General features: G+C 44.1%; 1 protein-coding gene across 1 annotated transcript in view; it reads right to left on the bottom strand.

The window, feature by feature from the left end:
* FBRSL1 (fibrosin like 1) overlaps positions 1-18,348 on the bottom strand; it is a 550,180-nt gene that overhangs the window by 401,256 nt on the left and 130,576 nt on the right. The window contains exon 2 of the mRNA XM_082007705.1: positions 613-813. Within this exon, the coding sequence (XP_081863831.1) occupies positions 613-813 (201 nt within the window). The remainder of the gene's footprint in view (positions 1-612; positions 814-18,348) is intronic.

Here is an 18,348-nt window from a genome sequence, read left to right as displayed (position 1 = left end):
GTGGTTCAGATGGGAGTCTCCGCAATCGTCCCCTCCAGCACGACAACTCTTAATTCATTAATGCTCTACCACGTTTTAGAAGGGCACAGAGAAAAGACTCCCTAGAGCACAACTTCATCCAAACTGACTTTTCACTTCTAAAATACTTGAATATTCTCTCCTTCTCAACGTACTGTTTTGGGGGCACATACACTTGATTCATGAGATGGACATGTTCATGTTTGCAACTTCCAGGTGCACATTAACAAGTATGTCTTCCTCAAAGAAGGCTATGATCCGACTGATGATTTCTATTTGTGTCTAAGACTGTAAGAGCCACAAACCTATGGCGTGAATCACTGCACTGTCTCACAGTTGCAGGACACAAGGGAGGTCTGCTCCTTCCGTCTGACATTACCCAGTACACCTGGTCTTCCATTTTAGCTTATGAAACTTGCCCACAACACAGGATTTGTGCTCTTGGCCAGAAGTCTTATAAGAGACATTGTTTTCACCAGCACAAGTTACCACAGAAGCCAGTTACATTAACAACCCCAGCCTACCAGCAGTACAACATTTCACAGTGGCCAATGCCACAATACAGTCACTTCAGATAAGAAATAATTTCCCTACCTGTTTGGATAGCTTCAAGGGGAGCTTCTTCTTCATCCGTTCTTTGCCTCTATCTGCCTCTCTCTCAGAGCTCCCAGCATCATTGTTATGGCCATTTTCGCTCGGCTCAGCTGACACACAGTTTTCAGATTCTCTAGGTTTCTTTCCTGGATGCCTCTCCCATTTCTCCTTCCGCTCCTGAGGCTTTAGCGACATGTCCTTCTGTAAAGGAGGGGGAAAAAAAAGTTCTTAAGTTCTTTGAGACTACTTTTAAGCATTAAGCAGTACAAATATTGAATAAAAACACAAACAAGACATCATGTTCTTTCCAGAGATGACTTAAAATGAGTAATTAGGCACGCACAATGCAAACAGTAATTTTAGATTAGATTAGGATGAATACTCTCCAGGCTATGTGTTTGATTAATTTCAGAGATGCTGGAACTGGTTATGAAAATGAGTTTGCTTCAGATTAATTCAGGAACCATACGTCAACAGCACATGAACAAATCAGCATCCTGAAGGAAAGCCTTTAACTGTTCAACTGAAACAAAGGTGGTTTTTATTTTGTTTAGTTTCTGATCTCAGAAAGCAACATATCAGACCCCCCTTGGGCCTGACAGTCTCCGATTCACAGTGGCATTCATATGGAGAAATGCACTTCTAAAGCCTACCACGCATTCAATAAGCAAGCCGAGATCAATGGGATCTGAACACATAACAGAGGTTGAACACTTCTATGTGTGAAGTGCCTGCCCTGAATCCGGACTATAACTTACAATCTAAGCACAGCTTAAAAGCAGGTATGTCATGTCATAATGATTAACATAGGAAGTGAGATCAGAGAAGGGAATTACTATTGCTATCTCTGGCATCTTTGAGGACTGAAACCTGAACCCTTGGTGACAATGTATCAACCTCTCCTCCTACACACACCACACAAAAAAAGTTTAAGAAATAATATGCCAAATTGCTGTGACGTTAGTCCACTACAGCTAGATAAATTTGCCCCCGATGCCTTTTATTAACTGCTCAAGGGTAAAAACTAAACTCTTTTTGGAATGTTTTGCAGAATCTCGATCCCAATTACTTTTCTCATGTGAGATAAATATATCAGATCAGGAGATACCTTAAAAGCACTGTTTACTGTGCCAAAATTTGTCAACTTCAGCCACAGAAATTTTTCTAAATGCCTCGCTTCTGACTCCAGCAATTACATCACAGATATTTGTATCCTACGAGAATGGAGCTCGCAACACAACTTGCTCACGTCAACACACACACCTTCAGTACTGCAAAAGAGCTCACAGAAAATCATTAAGCTCTCTAGTCTCTCAAAAAACTAAAGCCCAACAAAAAAGAAAATTAGGCGTTGGGATGAAATGCCCTGCTGATTGCTCTAGATTTCTTCCTCCCCCTTTCGTTTAATTAGGGAACTGACTGCCTCAGTGTGCAACATGCTGATTCCACTCCAAATCACTCACTCCTTAAAGTTACCCGTCCCTGTGAAGCAAGATGCTGCACTGACGCTTTAGGGTCACAGAAACATTGAAATTTGAATCACAATGATAAAATACATACAGGTGTTTCCTATTCCAACCCAGGCCCAAAGACAATTAGCCAGCACCCAATCTCTATACACTTTGTACAGGGGTCCTGTGCGTCCAGCAAGCTCCTCTTAAAGCACACGTATATACAGCAAGTTGCAAAACCCCCAAAGATACAACTCCCACCCAAAATTAAAATAAGTAGCACTGTCTCAGAGGCGCAGAACACACCAGAATACAGCTCAGCTTGCCAAGCCCATAACTTGTGAAAGAACAAGGAAAATGATTGTCTGGCATTATTCTCCATGAATGATAAAACGAGGAATACAAATTAATGTTTAGTTGCTCACTTTGGTTTTTAGTTTTAAGACAACGCTCTAAAGCAGCAGTTCGAGATGCCACTTCAAGAAGGTCATATTGTCCTATTTACTGGCAAGTTGCTGAGATAGAAATCAAAATGCTAAGCTTTAGTAACTAATCAGAAACTAGTGCAATGGAAACGACATCTGTTAACTGATACTCAGCAAAACATTAGAAACAGAAGTCACAAAAAACATGCACTTCTTCATAAAGCCAGATGCAGCTGCAACGTGACAGCAGACACATGGAAGACGGTGCATGAGGTGACATGGGCCCCTGATAAGGGAGAAAGGAGGCCGTGGCAGGGCAATGCCACCACCTGAAAGCACCAGCAATCAGTGCGCTCCTGGCTCAGCGTAATACTCACTTTTGAGGATGCTTCCAAAGGCAGTAAACAGTCATTTCAGTTTGAATTCTATCTGGCTTCACATGGGGACTGGGCCTCTGTTAATGCCTTCCCTCAGTACCCACAGCACATTCACTGCAGGTTTTAGACAATTCACTTCACCACATAACTAGTCTGGAAATCTGTGTTTTTCCCCTTACCAAATCCTACAAAATTCCCTACTTAGAAATTTAGCTTTTTATCCCCATTTTGTTTGGAGATTTAAGGTTTGTCTCATCACTGAGCTACGAGCAAAATTAATTCAGGGAATACAGTCATGGCTGGATCAAAGCCAAGGAAATAATGCATTCGCTTCTAGTGCCACTTGCGTCCAAGAATCTCAAGCACTTTCCAAACAGCCGTGAATTAAGACCCAAGCCCTGGTAGCCGAGGCTGCTGCTTGCCTCCAGCAGGAGGAAGGAGGCGGAGGCGTCCTCAGCGCCGCAGCACGTCTGGGGCAGCTGTGGGGAAGAAGCCAAGTTTCTCGGCCCCGTGACAAGAAAACCTATTCCACAGTCCCATTCCTCCCCACTTCAGCAGAATATGCAGCTCACAGGGCTTTGGTTTTTCTGTGAACGCAGGACACTGAACTCAGCTTCTTACTGACACAGGGTGACAGCGGGGCTGTTTTCTATGCTGCTAAATGCAGACCTTTGCAGCCTCAGGCAGAGAGCAGGAGGGGGCTAATGGGGTTTCTGTTCTTGCCTCTTTTGTTTCCTTTCTATTTACTCACTAAAAGAGCCTTCCGGCGATTGCTCTTTTACTAAAGTTTATGACCTCCAAGTTGGGGACCTCACTTAGCACAAGAGCTTACTATTTTTGGATAGTGCATCTGTGCTTGTGCACAGGCAATTGCTGGAAAATTTAAGCACGTACAGAATATACAGTACAGCACTAGAGTGAAGAACGTTTATTGATGCACCTTGACTTCAATCCAGAAATCCCAGCCGGCAGGTGAGACTGGCCTTCTGGCAAACTGCTCCACTGGAGCCTTCCCCCCAGACAAGCCCAGACCAACAGTTATTTTTGCCCTTGGCACATCACGTAAAGCCTAGCGGTTCACACAGCGACAATGTCTGAAGTCAGGCCCTGAAGTCAAAGGCCTCCATATCCAGCCTCGGGGCTTCTGCCCAACCCAGGAGTCAGCAGACCTGGCTACCTTTGCTGTCAGGGCTGGTAAATCCCCTTCTCCAGGGAAGGCTGGTGGATCCAGGCCCATTCTCTCTTCTCAGTTCCAGGAAGGAAATTGCCAAATCTTGTTCCAGAATATACAAAACTATTTTGTTCCTTACTACTCACTGCCTTCCAGGGCTGTCTCCTACCTGTCCTCACTTAGGAATCTCTCTCACACCTTCCAGGGCAGGCTACAGCCTCTCCATCTGCAGCCCCTGGTCTGTCTGGGCGGCAGACGGAGAGCAGATGGTTCTAATTGGCTGCATGGTTACAGATAAGGAAGAATTAGCCCTTTCTTTAGAGCCTCTTTCCTGGCAGTTACTCCATGAAACATACAGATTCTATCTCCCCATTTGCTTATTTGGATGTACAGATATCAAAGAATGCTCCAGCTGAAAATGTAATTGTGGTATCTCCTTTGGCTCTACCTTGCACATCAGTAGCTATGAAGATCCATAGGCAAAGACCGCAGCACAGGCTTGCAACCCAAGTATGCAACCTAGACTCTGCAATGGGCTTTGAGAGTCCATAATCAAAACCTCTGTGAATTTTTTTTTCATCGCTATTTGGCCCAAGCTAAAGTTATGCAATTGCACCTCTGCTTGCGGCAGAGCTGGCGACATCCTTAATCACTTGGAACACTCCCTCCCAAAAAGCCATTTTTCTTCTGTCGCCAAGGCACAGCTGCAATCTCCAAAGACACCCAAGGTGCACACTGCTCAGTTTATAAAGCTGTGAATAATGCGAGTGCACGGCCTTGGCTCTGGAATGAGACCGTTCTTACCCCTAAAATGCCACAGCAAGGGACTTCTGTACAGTGGACTCCACATTGTCTATTTGATCAGGAAATAACAATGAGCCCTTGAGGACCCTGGCGCAAGCTCACATCCACAGCTGGCTGGAGTTACCACTGCATGTTTGCTCAGCCCAGCTCAAACTCTGCCTTAATCCTCTGAATTTACACAGCAATTTGAGATCTCAGAAAGCATGTAGAGGGAGGTTGGGGTTGTAAATACCTTTCACAGAGACGGAACACCTAAAGAACATGAAAAAAGTGCAAAAAACACACAGCTGGATGAAAAACCTCAAGCGTGCTGCTGGGGTGCAGAGGACAAAAATAACACCTACAGTTAATAAAATAACTACCCTCAGCCCTCAAGCATCAGTTCAAAATGCAGTCCTGGTGCGAAATCAAGTCCATTACAATGCCCGGTCCCCAGGGCCCATCGGACACTGCAAGGCTCAGACACGTAGCCAAGGACTGGTTACACTCTGCTCCTGCCAGACTGCCTCTGCTGACTTTAAAAGATTATATGGGCTGATTTCCCAGAAGGGAAACAGCCTCCAGCTTCTCCCTCCACAATTCTTCACTGCAGCACTTAAAGTTGGGGAACATGAAATATCCCACTGAACATCAAACAGGAGAAGGATCCACAGAAAGGAAATAAAAAAACCACACTGCTGCCTCTAAAACTGACCCTGCTTGTCCCCGTTTCTGCCTCCAGCTTCTCTCAGCAAAACTGCAATGGAAAAGCCCCTGAGGATCTAAGCACCATCTATCCTTGTATCAACTTCATCATGCAATTAGCAGTAGGGTTGTCAAATGTGTTTATTTAATAGTTCAGGGAGAGATCCTGGCTCAGAGAGGAACTGAAACAGATTTACATCTAATTGGGCTACTTTTAAAACACTCCTATTGACTTGATACCCAGTTTATAGAACAGCAACATAGAAACAAATGCTGACAATATTCTCATGCTTTCTAAGTAGACAAAGCATGTTACAAATACAGACAGGGCCTCTACTAAGGGAAATCTACTGTCCATTTAGTTGCATGGAGGTAATACAGAAGATAATATCGGAGATCTACATGAGAAACGTACACGAAAGAAATTAACTTTAAGGCTTTAAGGATTTGAAGATGGGTCTGTAAAGAGAGAAACCGCTGCAAGAACAGGAGCCAGCACAAGAAAAGATGAGGAGCCAACAGGCAAATGAAATGAGGTGTACAATGAGGAGAAAGAAAAGGAAGAAGAAAGGAATGGGATAAGAGGTAACTGTACTGGAGGGTATCAGGTAGGACCACACCAAAGTGATTGAATTTGAACTCAACATGGTGAACGGGCAGCAAACCAAGTGGAGATCTTAAAAATGAGCAGGAGCACACTTCAATGTGGGAGAGGAGGAGAAGTTTGAGCGCTCTGCTCTTGAGAGCTACAGGGTAGAACAAGTACGCAGTGAGGGCAGCAAAGGGGAGGGAGCCATGGAGGTAGGACTGGCCCACAGCTCCTTGCTGGAAGCCCCGCCTGGAGCAGGCCAGCCTGGCTTCGCTCTCCCCAAAGCTCAGAGCACTTTGGGAGGCAGTCTGTTGGCATCTCAGCTGGGAGGCTGCAATTTTCATGGATGGGGAAGTTCTCACTTTTCCTGTAATATAACACACAGTTGTTTGTTTTACTTTCCCACCCTCTCTTCTCCCCCACTCCAGACTTCACTAAAAATGTAACTCAAGCCCTTAGCCTTTCAGCCAAAGCCACTAAAGCTTTTTTAAAAGGCAAAAAAAAAAGCATCTAGATTTGAAGCGACTCTCTTGCTTTGACCCTACATTCAAGCAACGCAATCAATATCAATTAAAATGATTGCAAATGAAATCCTTGCTTGTTTAACCTTAGACTGCAATTCTCCTTTCGTGGCTGACATATTCCAGATGACTTTGGGTCTTGCTTTTTAAAATGCATCACATTTGCTCTGACCCTGTCACGTGTTTAGCTCAAGAGTAAGATGAGTTTTTGACAAGACAGCTTTGGAAATGTTAAGACATTTGAAGCTGCCACTGGCTTGCAGGTTTATGATACATGATTTAACTTAAAAATAAAAGTGGATGAACCAAGAAACTCACTGTAATTGAAACAGTCAAATTTATTACCAGAGGCTGCATTACTGTCACCTGTGAAGAGCTGAAGAGCAAGCTGCCAGTACTCTGCTAAATGCCCAGTTGTTATGTCTCCCAAGAATTAAATTTGCTGCTAGGACCTTGAAGACACTCTATCAAGTAGAGACACCTTGGACAAAAGTTACCTCAACAAAATGTATCCAAAAATTACAAAAGGGAAGGTCAACACCACTCTACTTTTAAATGCATTTCAATCCACAGTGATTTTACAAGGCTTTGATTGCTTGTTTTGCTTGCATGAGACCTGAATAAATAACTATAAAATGCTGGATAGTAATTGTTTTAAAAAGTTGAGGACAACAGAAGTACTGTTCTCTTCCTTCTCAATTATGTGAGGGGAAAAAAAAAACCAACCAGTCCTCTCTCTCCATGGTAGCACCGAGTATCTGGAAACTGAGTATTTAACAGTAATTTAGGGGACAAGAACAGTAAGAATATATACAGCAAATACCTGCTCTTTAGCAAGAAGTCAAGGAAATCTGCATGAATGTGAACATATGGTTGCCCATGTTTTTTGTATAAACACCATCACCCGTTGAGGAAGTGAATACACAAAATCTACTGTTTTAAGCCGTACACTCTGCAAGCTCAACAGAAAGCCAGCATGGCTTTCTGCCCCACCACCTATCGCCTCTTCAGAGCCTGCGGGTGCCTCGCTGCAGAGAACTGCACCCATCTTCCTTGCTCCCTACTAACAGACATACTCTACAGCTATTAAAACTCCCACAGGTGCTTGCTGTCCATCAGAAAGGAAATGATCCCATTTTAAGCCATCAGTGTTTCCTCTAGTGATGGCAGTAAACGCCCGACGAGTGCTCACAGAATTACTGTCAGCAGAAAGTGTGTCAGAGAGCAAGGGAGCTTAAATGATTGAAGGGAAGCTGGGGCACCATTTTCAGGTAGATGAAATGAGGCATACTGCAAGCCCAGCCTGCCCAGCTTTTACAGGCTGCAGGAGTGCTGAAAGGCGCTGCTGTTCGTGCGCCGCAAGGCCGACTGGCCCAGCTTTCACAGCAGATAAAAGTACGTCTCGTCCGAAGCTGCTTTCAGCCAGGACTGGGAGCTGAGCCTGCCCAGTTTATGCAGTGTGTGAAGGATTTGGAAAAGAGCTCGTGCTTATCTGACAGCACCTACTTCAGCTTATTTCAGTTGCATCGTGGCACTGCTGGGTACGAGTGCTGAGCCCGGAGTGTGTGCCTCCTGCAGACTGACCGCACCAGACGCGCCGCTCCTGCAAACTCCTGCTGTCTTTGCAAGTACCCTCCCAAGAGGGAGCAATTAGATTGGCAGCAGCACCACACGCTGCCCTTGCACTGCCCAACATTCACAAGTGACAGGCTATGCGTAACACCCCATTTTTAAAGAATGTGATGTGGGGGTCATCAATCTCAATTAACTTCCCAAAGCTAATTGGGAAATTGAGCAAGCAGCATGGTCAGGCATGCACTCCAGGTCCAGGATTTTGGGGAAGATATTCCTCAAGCGTGCCAACACTCAATGACATGCTGGGCCCACACTGCTGACAGGCAGCAATCACAAGCTTGTTTACAGAGCAGCCTTTGAACGGTTAATCTGAACTAATTCCCCTCTCCCCTGGATTATTTAAACAGGCACTCACTGAATACAACCAGCTCCCATCAAATGACAGAATTAGGACCTGAAGAAGCGCTCCTTGCTTGACGCCAGATGTGGCCGTTCCACCGCTCATTTCCAGTCTTGCCAGGAATGTAACACAACCCCCAGTCTCCAGCAACACCAGCCAGCCCAAAGCTGCCAAAGGAAGCAGCATGAGGGTTCTACCAGCGCAAACTGGTACAGCAGCTGGAGGCTTTCACCATTACCAATTTTCAGCTAAACTAGTCAGAAAAAACAGGAAGGCACTGTTTAGTAAAGGATGCCCCCAGCCTATTTGACACTAGGGACAGGAACACTTAGAAATCCTGGCACTCTCTAAAATGACTAACAAGGAGATGCAACTGTTTCAACCTCTGCTGAGAGGGTGATGTCATGCTTCCATGAGCTGGACTCTGGAAACAGAGCAGAGCCAACCTGAGGCTGCGCAGATGGACTCGGCATATGGCTCATTTAGCAAAGGCCTGGGCCTAAATTGGTCTCCTCCACCTATTAATTCTGCATTTAAAGTTTTGATCTTCATAGTGCAAATTATCTAACAATCACATTATGACTGCATTGGCTGCCATGTGAATAGCTTCATACTTGAGACTTAAAAGAATCTCTGGTCTGATTTCTTCATCAATTCAAAGCTTCCACACCTTAAACACAAATGCAAAGTTTTAATTTATTTTCTAGGATTCCTGATTCAGCCACAGGTCTCCACTTATGTTTTGGTACATATTTTTAAAACATAGCCATGAAAAATGTACTGCTCTTAAGGCAGTAGCACCTACGGAATGAAAGCTCCAGATTAATCTCCCGTGTGGTGACAGCCTCAAACACATTCACTCTGCAAGTAGCTGCGGACATTCTGAGACTCCGCCTCCAGCCTACGCGCCTTATTACCCTCCTAGAAAGGGTGCCATTCCCAAAGACGCCGCAGAACAGAGGTATGAACGCTCTTCAGCACAGCGGTGCAGTCTGCAAGCTTAGCTTCAGCTGCGGTTTGGCACAGCTTGCACAAAGCCAATGAACACTGTATTGAAGGAGATGAACGCTCACCAATTCACTTCTGCCAACTCTACTGTGGGGGTGAGAGTCTCCAGAAGAAAAAACAGCCATATTCTGATCCCTGGTGCTGCATGATAATTTAATTCATGGTTAAACACTATGACACTAGATGCATTTTCTACCAACTCTGCAGTTGCCCTCTGTGGTAGGCAACAATTTTCAGTTCAGCTGTCATGAGGTCTAGAATGTGTATTAAATAATTAGTCCTCTGGTAGTTTATTTTGGCTAAGAAACAAATGAGAAGAAATATAAATGATCCAACAACAAGAAATATATAGAAGCCAGCCATCTCCAGAAACAGCTGCCCAAAGCATATTACTTCAACCTAAGGGGAAAACTCTGAGCAAGGTGTCTTCTAGCAGGAGAGAAATGCCTTTCTAGATGTCTAAATGTCCCATACGCTAATGAAAAGTCCAGGACAGTGCATCTATACCACCCTCGTCACCCTTGCTCCTCCTCAAACACGCTGCTGGAGAAATGCGTTGTACAACAGAGGTCTACAGCTGTCAGGCTTGCCGGCAGCTATGTTCTCCCACGTTGAATGGCTTAGCACACCACGTGCAGCTCATAACTGGTTCACTAGAACAAACAACAAGCAACCAAATGTTCCCACATATCCTTAGGGCCTCCTAGAATAGTTCCAAATATTCTGTATCTGTGTCAGCGTTGTGGTTTAGTCCCAGCTGGCAACTAAGCACCAGGCAGCCACTTGCTTGCCTTCCTCCCACCCCGCAGGTGGGATGAGGGAGAGAATAAGAAAAAAAACTCATGGGTTGAGATGAAAACAGTTTAATAGGACAGGCAAAGGAAGAGGAAATAAAATAATAATAATGATGATAAAGGAATACACAAAACCAAGTGATGCACAATGCAGCAACTGCTCGCCACCCGGTGATCAATAGCCCGTCCCCGAGCAGCCGTTCCTGCCCCCCGGCCAACTCCAGTTTCTACACTGAGCATGCCATTATCGGATGGGGAATATTCCTCTGGCCAGGCTGGGTCAGCTCTCCTGGCTGTGCCCCTTCCCAGCCTTGTGCCCCTCCCCGCTGGCAGAGCACGGGAAGCTGAAAAGTCCTTGACTTGTATAAGCACTACAACTACTTAGCAACGACTAAAAACACCAGTGTGTTATCATTATTCCCATACTAAATCCAAAACACAGCACTACACCAGCTCTTAGGAAGAAGATTAACTCTATCCCAGCTGAAACCAGGACAGTCAGGAGCAAAACATTCATTTATATCCTAGGCAATTGCTAAGAAAGGGAACATACACTATAGTAGCAGGCGATTTTGATGTATTCTATGTTGCAAAACATTTTCAGAGAGCTCAAAGGTCATTAATAGATTTTCAGATGTTTACAGAGAGCAGCAATTTCAAGCTCTGTAATTTTAAAACTGCATGTCAGTCTCTTAACTTCCAGCTGTTATTTCAACATTAGATGTCGAACACAATGCAAAGGTTACACAATCACTTGAACCAGCTTATGCTGTAGATCCAGTCACACAAATCATTATTAAATTCTAATTATACATATATTATTTTACAACTCTTATTAGAAGAGCAGGGCAAATCCTCTTTTATAAAGAGATCAACAGTTTAGAAAAAGAGGCCAGAAAGGTTATTCTTTTAATGTGACAGAGTTGCTCCTCTCTCTCCCTCCATCACCTAAACCACCGCTGATCTGTAAGTCTCAGAAACAACGCTGCACCTTGTTAACACCACACCAGTCAGTGCACATACAGCTATCAGCCCACATTTTGCTTAAGTGCTTTATAGATCCCCAACATGTAGACACTGATGCCTACTTAAAATAATCATCTTTGATCAGAGGGGAAAAAAGCAAGCGTTCAGTGGTTACCCAGTGTACTGTCTGAATACGCTCCTGTTTTTTCTTTATGGAACTACTTTGAAACTGAGAGGACACTCCTCCAAAACTTCCGAGATTTCTCCTAAGGAGCATGTTGTTATCTAAGCTAAAGCTTTGCAAGACATCAGGCTTCCATACCATAAATTTTTAATTAGTTTAGTTTAATTTAGGACCAGAAGAAATCATTGTAATTTGATCTGACCCTTTTATCATGCAGCCAAATGAGCAAAATCACCCAACCGTGCAGTGGTCTTAGGGAAATCTTCTAAGTGTGCTACCAAACTACCAGATTACCAAATAAGAAAATCAGCAAATTATATTTTGCTCTTGCCTCTAACTTTTTTCCTCTCTAGTCCCAGGCAGTGCAAAGTGTTACTCACTCTGGTTTATTCCGCCCAAATCCAGCTGTCAGTCACACAGCATGTAACCTCAATGGGAATTGAAGAATCTCATCCCCAAGATTCAGCTTTGAAGCAGGACAGACCGGCAACGTCCCTTTGTGCGAGTGAGGTCTCCTGTGGTGACAGCAACGCTACCTTTGCAAAGTGATGAATCCTTAATCCCCAGCACATCTTTAGCCAGCAATGAATTTCACACTGGGAAATTCCATGCTTTGACATTAAATAATTCCAGCTGGGATTTTCAAAGGATAAGAGATAGGAGTCCAATCCCATCACATTCCAATAGGAAGCCCTTAAGGTTTGGTTTATTTTCTTTTTAAAAAGGAAACCCGCATTTAATTCTCATTTCCATCCCAGTTTCCTCTGGGAGAGGAAATGGAAAGCAAGAAACAGAGGGCAAGAGCAGTGCTAATGGGAAGACAGACTTTTATGAGACAGACAAATGACACCACCAATTCTTGGGTACATCAGTTTGCAACATGTGATACAAGAAGGAACAGATAAATCAGCACATTCATTAATGATCCTGAGACTTTTGGCTAGTTAGTCTCACTTGCCTCACTGAGGAAGAAGTAACCAAGCAAACACTCCACCAGGACAGTAGACAATTAAAGGTCAAGAGCAAACAAAACCAGCAAGCTGTAGAGAGGAGAACATGTGCAGAATCAAAATGATGTGATCCACTTATCCAAGCATGTCAAATAAGGCCTCGGGCAGGCAGCGCTGACAGGACAATAACCCGCTGCAGAGAAAGACCTCGGCAGAGCAGGTGCCGTCAATCACTCCTCGCTGCTGTCTCACCACATCCAGAGCGAGCGGTGCAAGTTTTCATCAGCTTTGCCACTCTCTATTACATTTAGAGGATTTGGGTTTTCCCCCACTCAAGCAGTGCTAAACCGAGCCTCCTCGCAACCACTTCCTCAAGCCATGCTGAATTACAAGTTTCTCTCAGTGTTTCATTTTCAGGCCCAGAAATCTCTATCTGCACTTCACAGACCTGAAACCAAAGGCTGGCTGGTTTGTAGGGCCTGTTTTCTTCCTGTCTGGAAGAAGGTCTTACCGGTCAGAGACCAGAGAAAGGGGCATTCATGCAAAGTTTTCCATCTGCTGCTAGCCCTCAATTTTGAAATGCAATAGGGAATTCAAGCATGATACGGAGCAGCAACTTTCATCACTGCTAACCCACTCAAATTAGTTAAGAGCCCTTGTACATCTCACGATTCACATCTCTGAGGGTTTAACTTTGCTTCTCATTTAATGTTCACAGCACCTTGTCAATGGTAAACATCACAGAGCGAGAAATACAGATGTAGCACACAGTATTTATTTGTTCAAATGGGCATAACCCGTTGGCAAGAACCAAAAAATCCAGTCAATGTGAGAAGGGTTAAGACAGAACAGATGCAACCAGAGACTCTGGGATCTGGTTCTCTGGAGAACAGCCTGCATGGAAGCAGGGTTTCTTGTGATGACTTCTGTCTTGTAGCTGTTAATAAGCCACATCACAGCTGATATCTCCACCAGCTACCTGCTTCCTTATGTAGATAATGAGAAACAGAAATGCTGACATGGCAATTATATTATACACACACACACTACCTAACAACTCTCACTGCTGCAACAGCACGAGCAATGAAGAACACGCACATCCTGAATTCTCATCCAGGCTCTGACACCAACTCTCAATGTAACCATATGCTGGATACCTGGTTTAAAAATTGTTTTAAAAAGCACTCATAAAATCAGGTAAGAGTTGCAGCACATCTCTCTCAAAGGTGTTATGATACAAAGAGCTTTCAAGATGAAAAAGAGCTATCAAAGCATTTCACAGCTACTGTTTTTTAATAAAGCTCTAATCCCCATCACAGTTGTGACTCTCAGTGCCCACCTATTCCCACGGCACGTCACACCCGAGTGGCGTGACCCCACGCGTGAGTGTGAAGCCCCCAGCCAGGCGGAGCGGGAAGATGCTCGGGCGGCAGCAGGGCATGCATCCTCTCTGCCACCTCCATCTCAGGAGGCTGTTGCTAAGTGACAAACGTGCCGCCAGTATCTGCAAAATCCTCTGGCTCTGCCCACCCGGAGTGCCTCAGCCCTATTCCCAAACACGGCACCCAACGGGCCAGGGCGTCAGTCTTGTAGCCCTGGATAATCTTGCTTTTATGTGTAAAGCAGCTCTTGTCAAGGAATTCAGAGTGCCCTATAAGAGGAAAAACTGCAGGTAAAAAGATAATATCAAGAACATTACATTTCCAAACGCAGATAAAAGGACAGAAGGGGAAATTTCACACATCAAACCAGAAGTGCTCACTAAAGTAGAAAGGGGATTAATACACAGGAGTTTCCAGGTATTTGTTTCCAGTGAAGGATATGGATTTCCCAAGGTCCCCACCGTGACCGAGCAAAATTATAAGCATTAATTCTCAGGTTTCAGCAGGATCTGTAAAAGCAGGTGACTTGAGACACCAGTACCCTTTTTGCAATGATGCCAGAAGCAAATGTCTTCTCAAACCTTACCGATACAGACTGACAATATAAAGGCTTTAAAAACCAGAAAGGCCAGCTTAAACATACACCCATCCCACAGAAGGCAGCAACCTGGGCAGTGCAGGGCCCTGTTAATCAACATGTGCTTAATGGCAGTTCATCCCCCATCTCTCTCCACAAATTACTCTGTTATTGATACAGATGAAGTTTGTGGCTTTCAAATCCCACGAGGGAAAGCCTTCCTCTAGCCAAAAAAATAAAAAAGCATGCTGAGAAGGTGAGGGAAAGTTCTTTCATAATTTATAAATAATATCATCATTTAGCTTCTAGCAGGCCTTTTTCAGTAGCAATTCTTAAAGCACAATACAAAGGGAATCAGCACTTTGACCTCTATTTTACAGAACGAGAAATGAACAAAGCAACTTGCCCCAAATCAACAATCAGTTCTCTGGCAAATCTAGGAGGAGAATCTACATCTCCCAGCTCCTAGATCATACTGTGCTCCAGGAGAACCAACAGCCAAACAACACTGAAATCTCCTGACACTAGAAAGGATTTCATGTTGGTGGTAAAGAGCCAATTTTTCTAGAACACACAGTAAATGCAAACGCAGATATTAGCTACAGAGGAGGCAGCAAGTGGGATTTGTACAGCTTCAACCTTATATCCTTTTGAGTGTCTTACATAAAATCAGCTTGAGAACAGCAAGGACAACATGATCAATATATTAAGTCAAGCTGTTTGTTACCAAAAGAGTAGAACTGGCAGCTCTTCTTGGCTTCTGAAATATGACACATAACCTGGCCTTTCTAATGCGCTACTTTGGATGGCACCCAAATCCAGCACCATCTGGCTAGCATGGGCATATGTATACAAAGAGGACACAAGAGACTCCTGGCTGGCAGATAAAGTGACAGATCAGTGCAGCAACATGGACTTTAAATCTCTTCAGAGTTTGCAAAGCCAGCTAAGCGCACTGGAAACACAAGGCCAGTTAAGTGACTTCAGGGCAATGTGAGGGCTGAGAGTTTCTCATACACATGACATCCAGGTAAACATTTGTTTTGCTTGTAGAAACCATTGCCATTGGCACAAAAAAAGCCCGCAAAATGCTTTTCCTGGTGTAGATTCTAAGCAGGGGCTATCACATTTCCTCCCCTGCCCCAAAGCTAATTCCTAAAGTCAAAAGCCTGATGTTTCCACCTCTGTTTTTACATTCACTCTTGCATGACACTCTCCTGGCATCACACGGCAGTCAAAACCAACATGTTATTCCATGGCTTAGAGCTTCTTAAAGCTTGGCTACCCAGCTACAGCACAGGCCGCTCCTTCTTTCTCTCCTGCTACCAGAACGCAATGCACAGATTCTTCTAGATTCAGCTTCTAGCATTTAAGCGATGATTTGGCAGTAAGGAGATGAGAATACTTAGGTAACACCACAAATCGCAATCTGTCCAAGAGAACAAGTGGGATGTCTCATATAACATCTAACATCCAGTTCTGCATGCTGGTTTTATGCTGCTGCTAACTCCACTGAGAAAGGAGAATCACAATGGTGGAGAAAACAATCATTAACTCAGTTTATGTCAACTCAAAAAAACAGGAATCACTGAGAAATCCAACAGAATGGCTATTACATTTTAAGAAAACACAGAACCACTTGTCCACCTTATCGTCTTCCTGAAGGTCAGCGTCCCAAAACCAGGAGACACAAGAGAACACAGGCTAGCCTGATATGATCACCCTGTAGATATGATCCAACAGGAGAGTCCATTCAAATAAGCAACCTCTGTTTGAAATACCAAAAACCCTGCTGTGTCAAGGTTGGGGGACTAAAAGGAACTTAAAAATTGTAGCTGTCATTTGTGAGGAAACTATCCCCAAAAAACGTGATCAAAGGTTCCCAAATCATCCTGTTTCAGATTTAAAGACATCACGCTTGAAATCTGAACAATTCCTTTACTAAATGAGTTCAAAGGGATTTCTTAGCTGTCCATGCCCCTGGGTCCTCATATTGATTTGGACTTCATAGCCATATTTTTTCCCACACAGTGAATGCTTTTTTCCTTGGAGCACATTAAAGTATTGCTTCAGATAGCTGAGGGAAATGCAAAGTGCTGTCACAAACATGAATGAAGAGAGAGACAACTCCTCCTCCCTGGATATTCAAAATTTCAAAGCCACAGAAACTGGAACATACCTTTTAACAAACACAAACATGCCACGTAAGGGGTGATTCAGTATGATGGTCCGAAGCAAGGTGGCCACTTTTAAATACTGAAGCCCATCAGACTCCCACATACCATTCTCAATTCTTTCATTTAAAGAGTGAAGGCACCAAAGAGTTGCATTTGTGTCTTTCCTCTTTGCTGTGATACTGGACAGCATCACGCAAGTCCTTCTGACTGTTTCCTATCTGGCATTATAGTATATTAAAAGGAAAACTTTGCAGATAAACCATGTGTAGTTTTCAGTCCTTAAGTTTTTAACCAAGCACAGCAGGAATTCACTTCCTCTGCACAAAACGGACATTTGAAGAAGTTTCAAGTGAATGAGAAACTCTAAATAAGAACAGAGTCTTCAGAAATTCTTAGGATAAAAACATCAGTTTTCCACATCACTTTTCTTTAGTGTTAACTATCCTGCACTATCCTGATAGACTGCATGTTTATTATGCCTACCCTGAAGATGCCACGTGGAAAATCTTTTATCCTTGTTTCAAATTCCCTCATGAACTTATTGTGGAAGTTTCATGTATGCATTAAAATACTGGAAGTTCATTAGCTACCAATCCCAATTATATCCATTACAAACAACAAAGAATTAACCTTGATTTTTTTCCTATTATTCTAATAATTCAGGTGTACAAGCAAATAAATAAATAGACTTGGCAAGAAACAAATAATAAGCTCTTGCTAAAAGAACCTTAAGGTTTACAGGCCAAACTTAACAGAGGAGTCGTAAGTTTTGGAGTTAACCCCTTGTTCTGGTCTTGATATTTTAAGCCATAAGCAAATCTGTTTGGCAATTGTAAAACAGATGTGAAAAGAAGTATTTAAACACTTCTAGAAGTCCAGTATTTTATGCAAAGTAGCCAAACCTTGTTCTAAGCCTGACCTGCTTTTCATTCACAGAGATCAGCTGGCTTTACAAAACAAGCCAATTATCCATTCCCCAATTTTACAGGTGATAAAACTCTCAGTGAAGTGCCTTCTCCCAGCTCGATGCCCTAACACCTGATCTCTGGTTGCAGCATCCCAGCGCCTGCCTCAAGCATGAACCACCACGCGTGGTGCAGTGCTTCCTTCCAGAGCCGAGAAACACGGGGACAGACGCCTGGAGAAACGGCCCCACTGCTCCCCACACAGCACCGAGCCTGCGCCGCACCGCTGTGCCCGTGCAAAGGTTTCACTTAGGCAACTTCCACTAACTTTGCCCTCACCTGGCACTGGCTACTTCCCCTTATCTAATCTCACTTTATGGTACTTCACAGTATCACAGGTCTGGCATTTAAAGCATTTGAAAGAAAAACAGACTGCAGAAGCACCCAGGGAGATTAGAATTAAGGTGCTAATTGTCTGGCCAGTGAGGAGATGTTGGTGCAAGGGCCAGCGCTCTGCTCTGGCCAGGTCCCCGTCCCCGTTACCTGTCCCGGCTGTGCCTTGACCTGCTGAGAATGACCTTGGGAAAGCCCTTCTCCTTCCTTCCCGGCCGAAGAGGCAATACAGACACCCATGGGACAACTCCAAATGGCTTTAGCAGTCCCTGAAGCAGCACCAGCACAAACATCTGGGCAGCACCACAGTGAACTGGACCCGTTTGCTGACCCAGTTCACCAGGTAGCCACAGAGACAGCAATACTGACACCACGAAGCACAGAGCAGAACTCGAGAACCGGA

This window comes from Phaethon aethereus, assembly GCF_964289735.1.
Source record: "Phaethon aethereus genome assembly, chromosome: 17".
Classification (NCBI taxonomy): domain Eukaryota; kingdom Metazoa; phylum Chordata; class Aves; order Phaethontiformes; family Phaethontidae; genus Phaethon; species Phaethon aethereus.
Note: the sequence above shows the minus strand (reverse complement) of the source record. Positions and strands in the feature narration are given on the sequence as shown.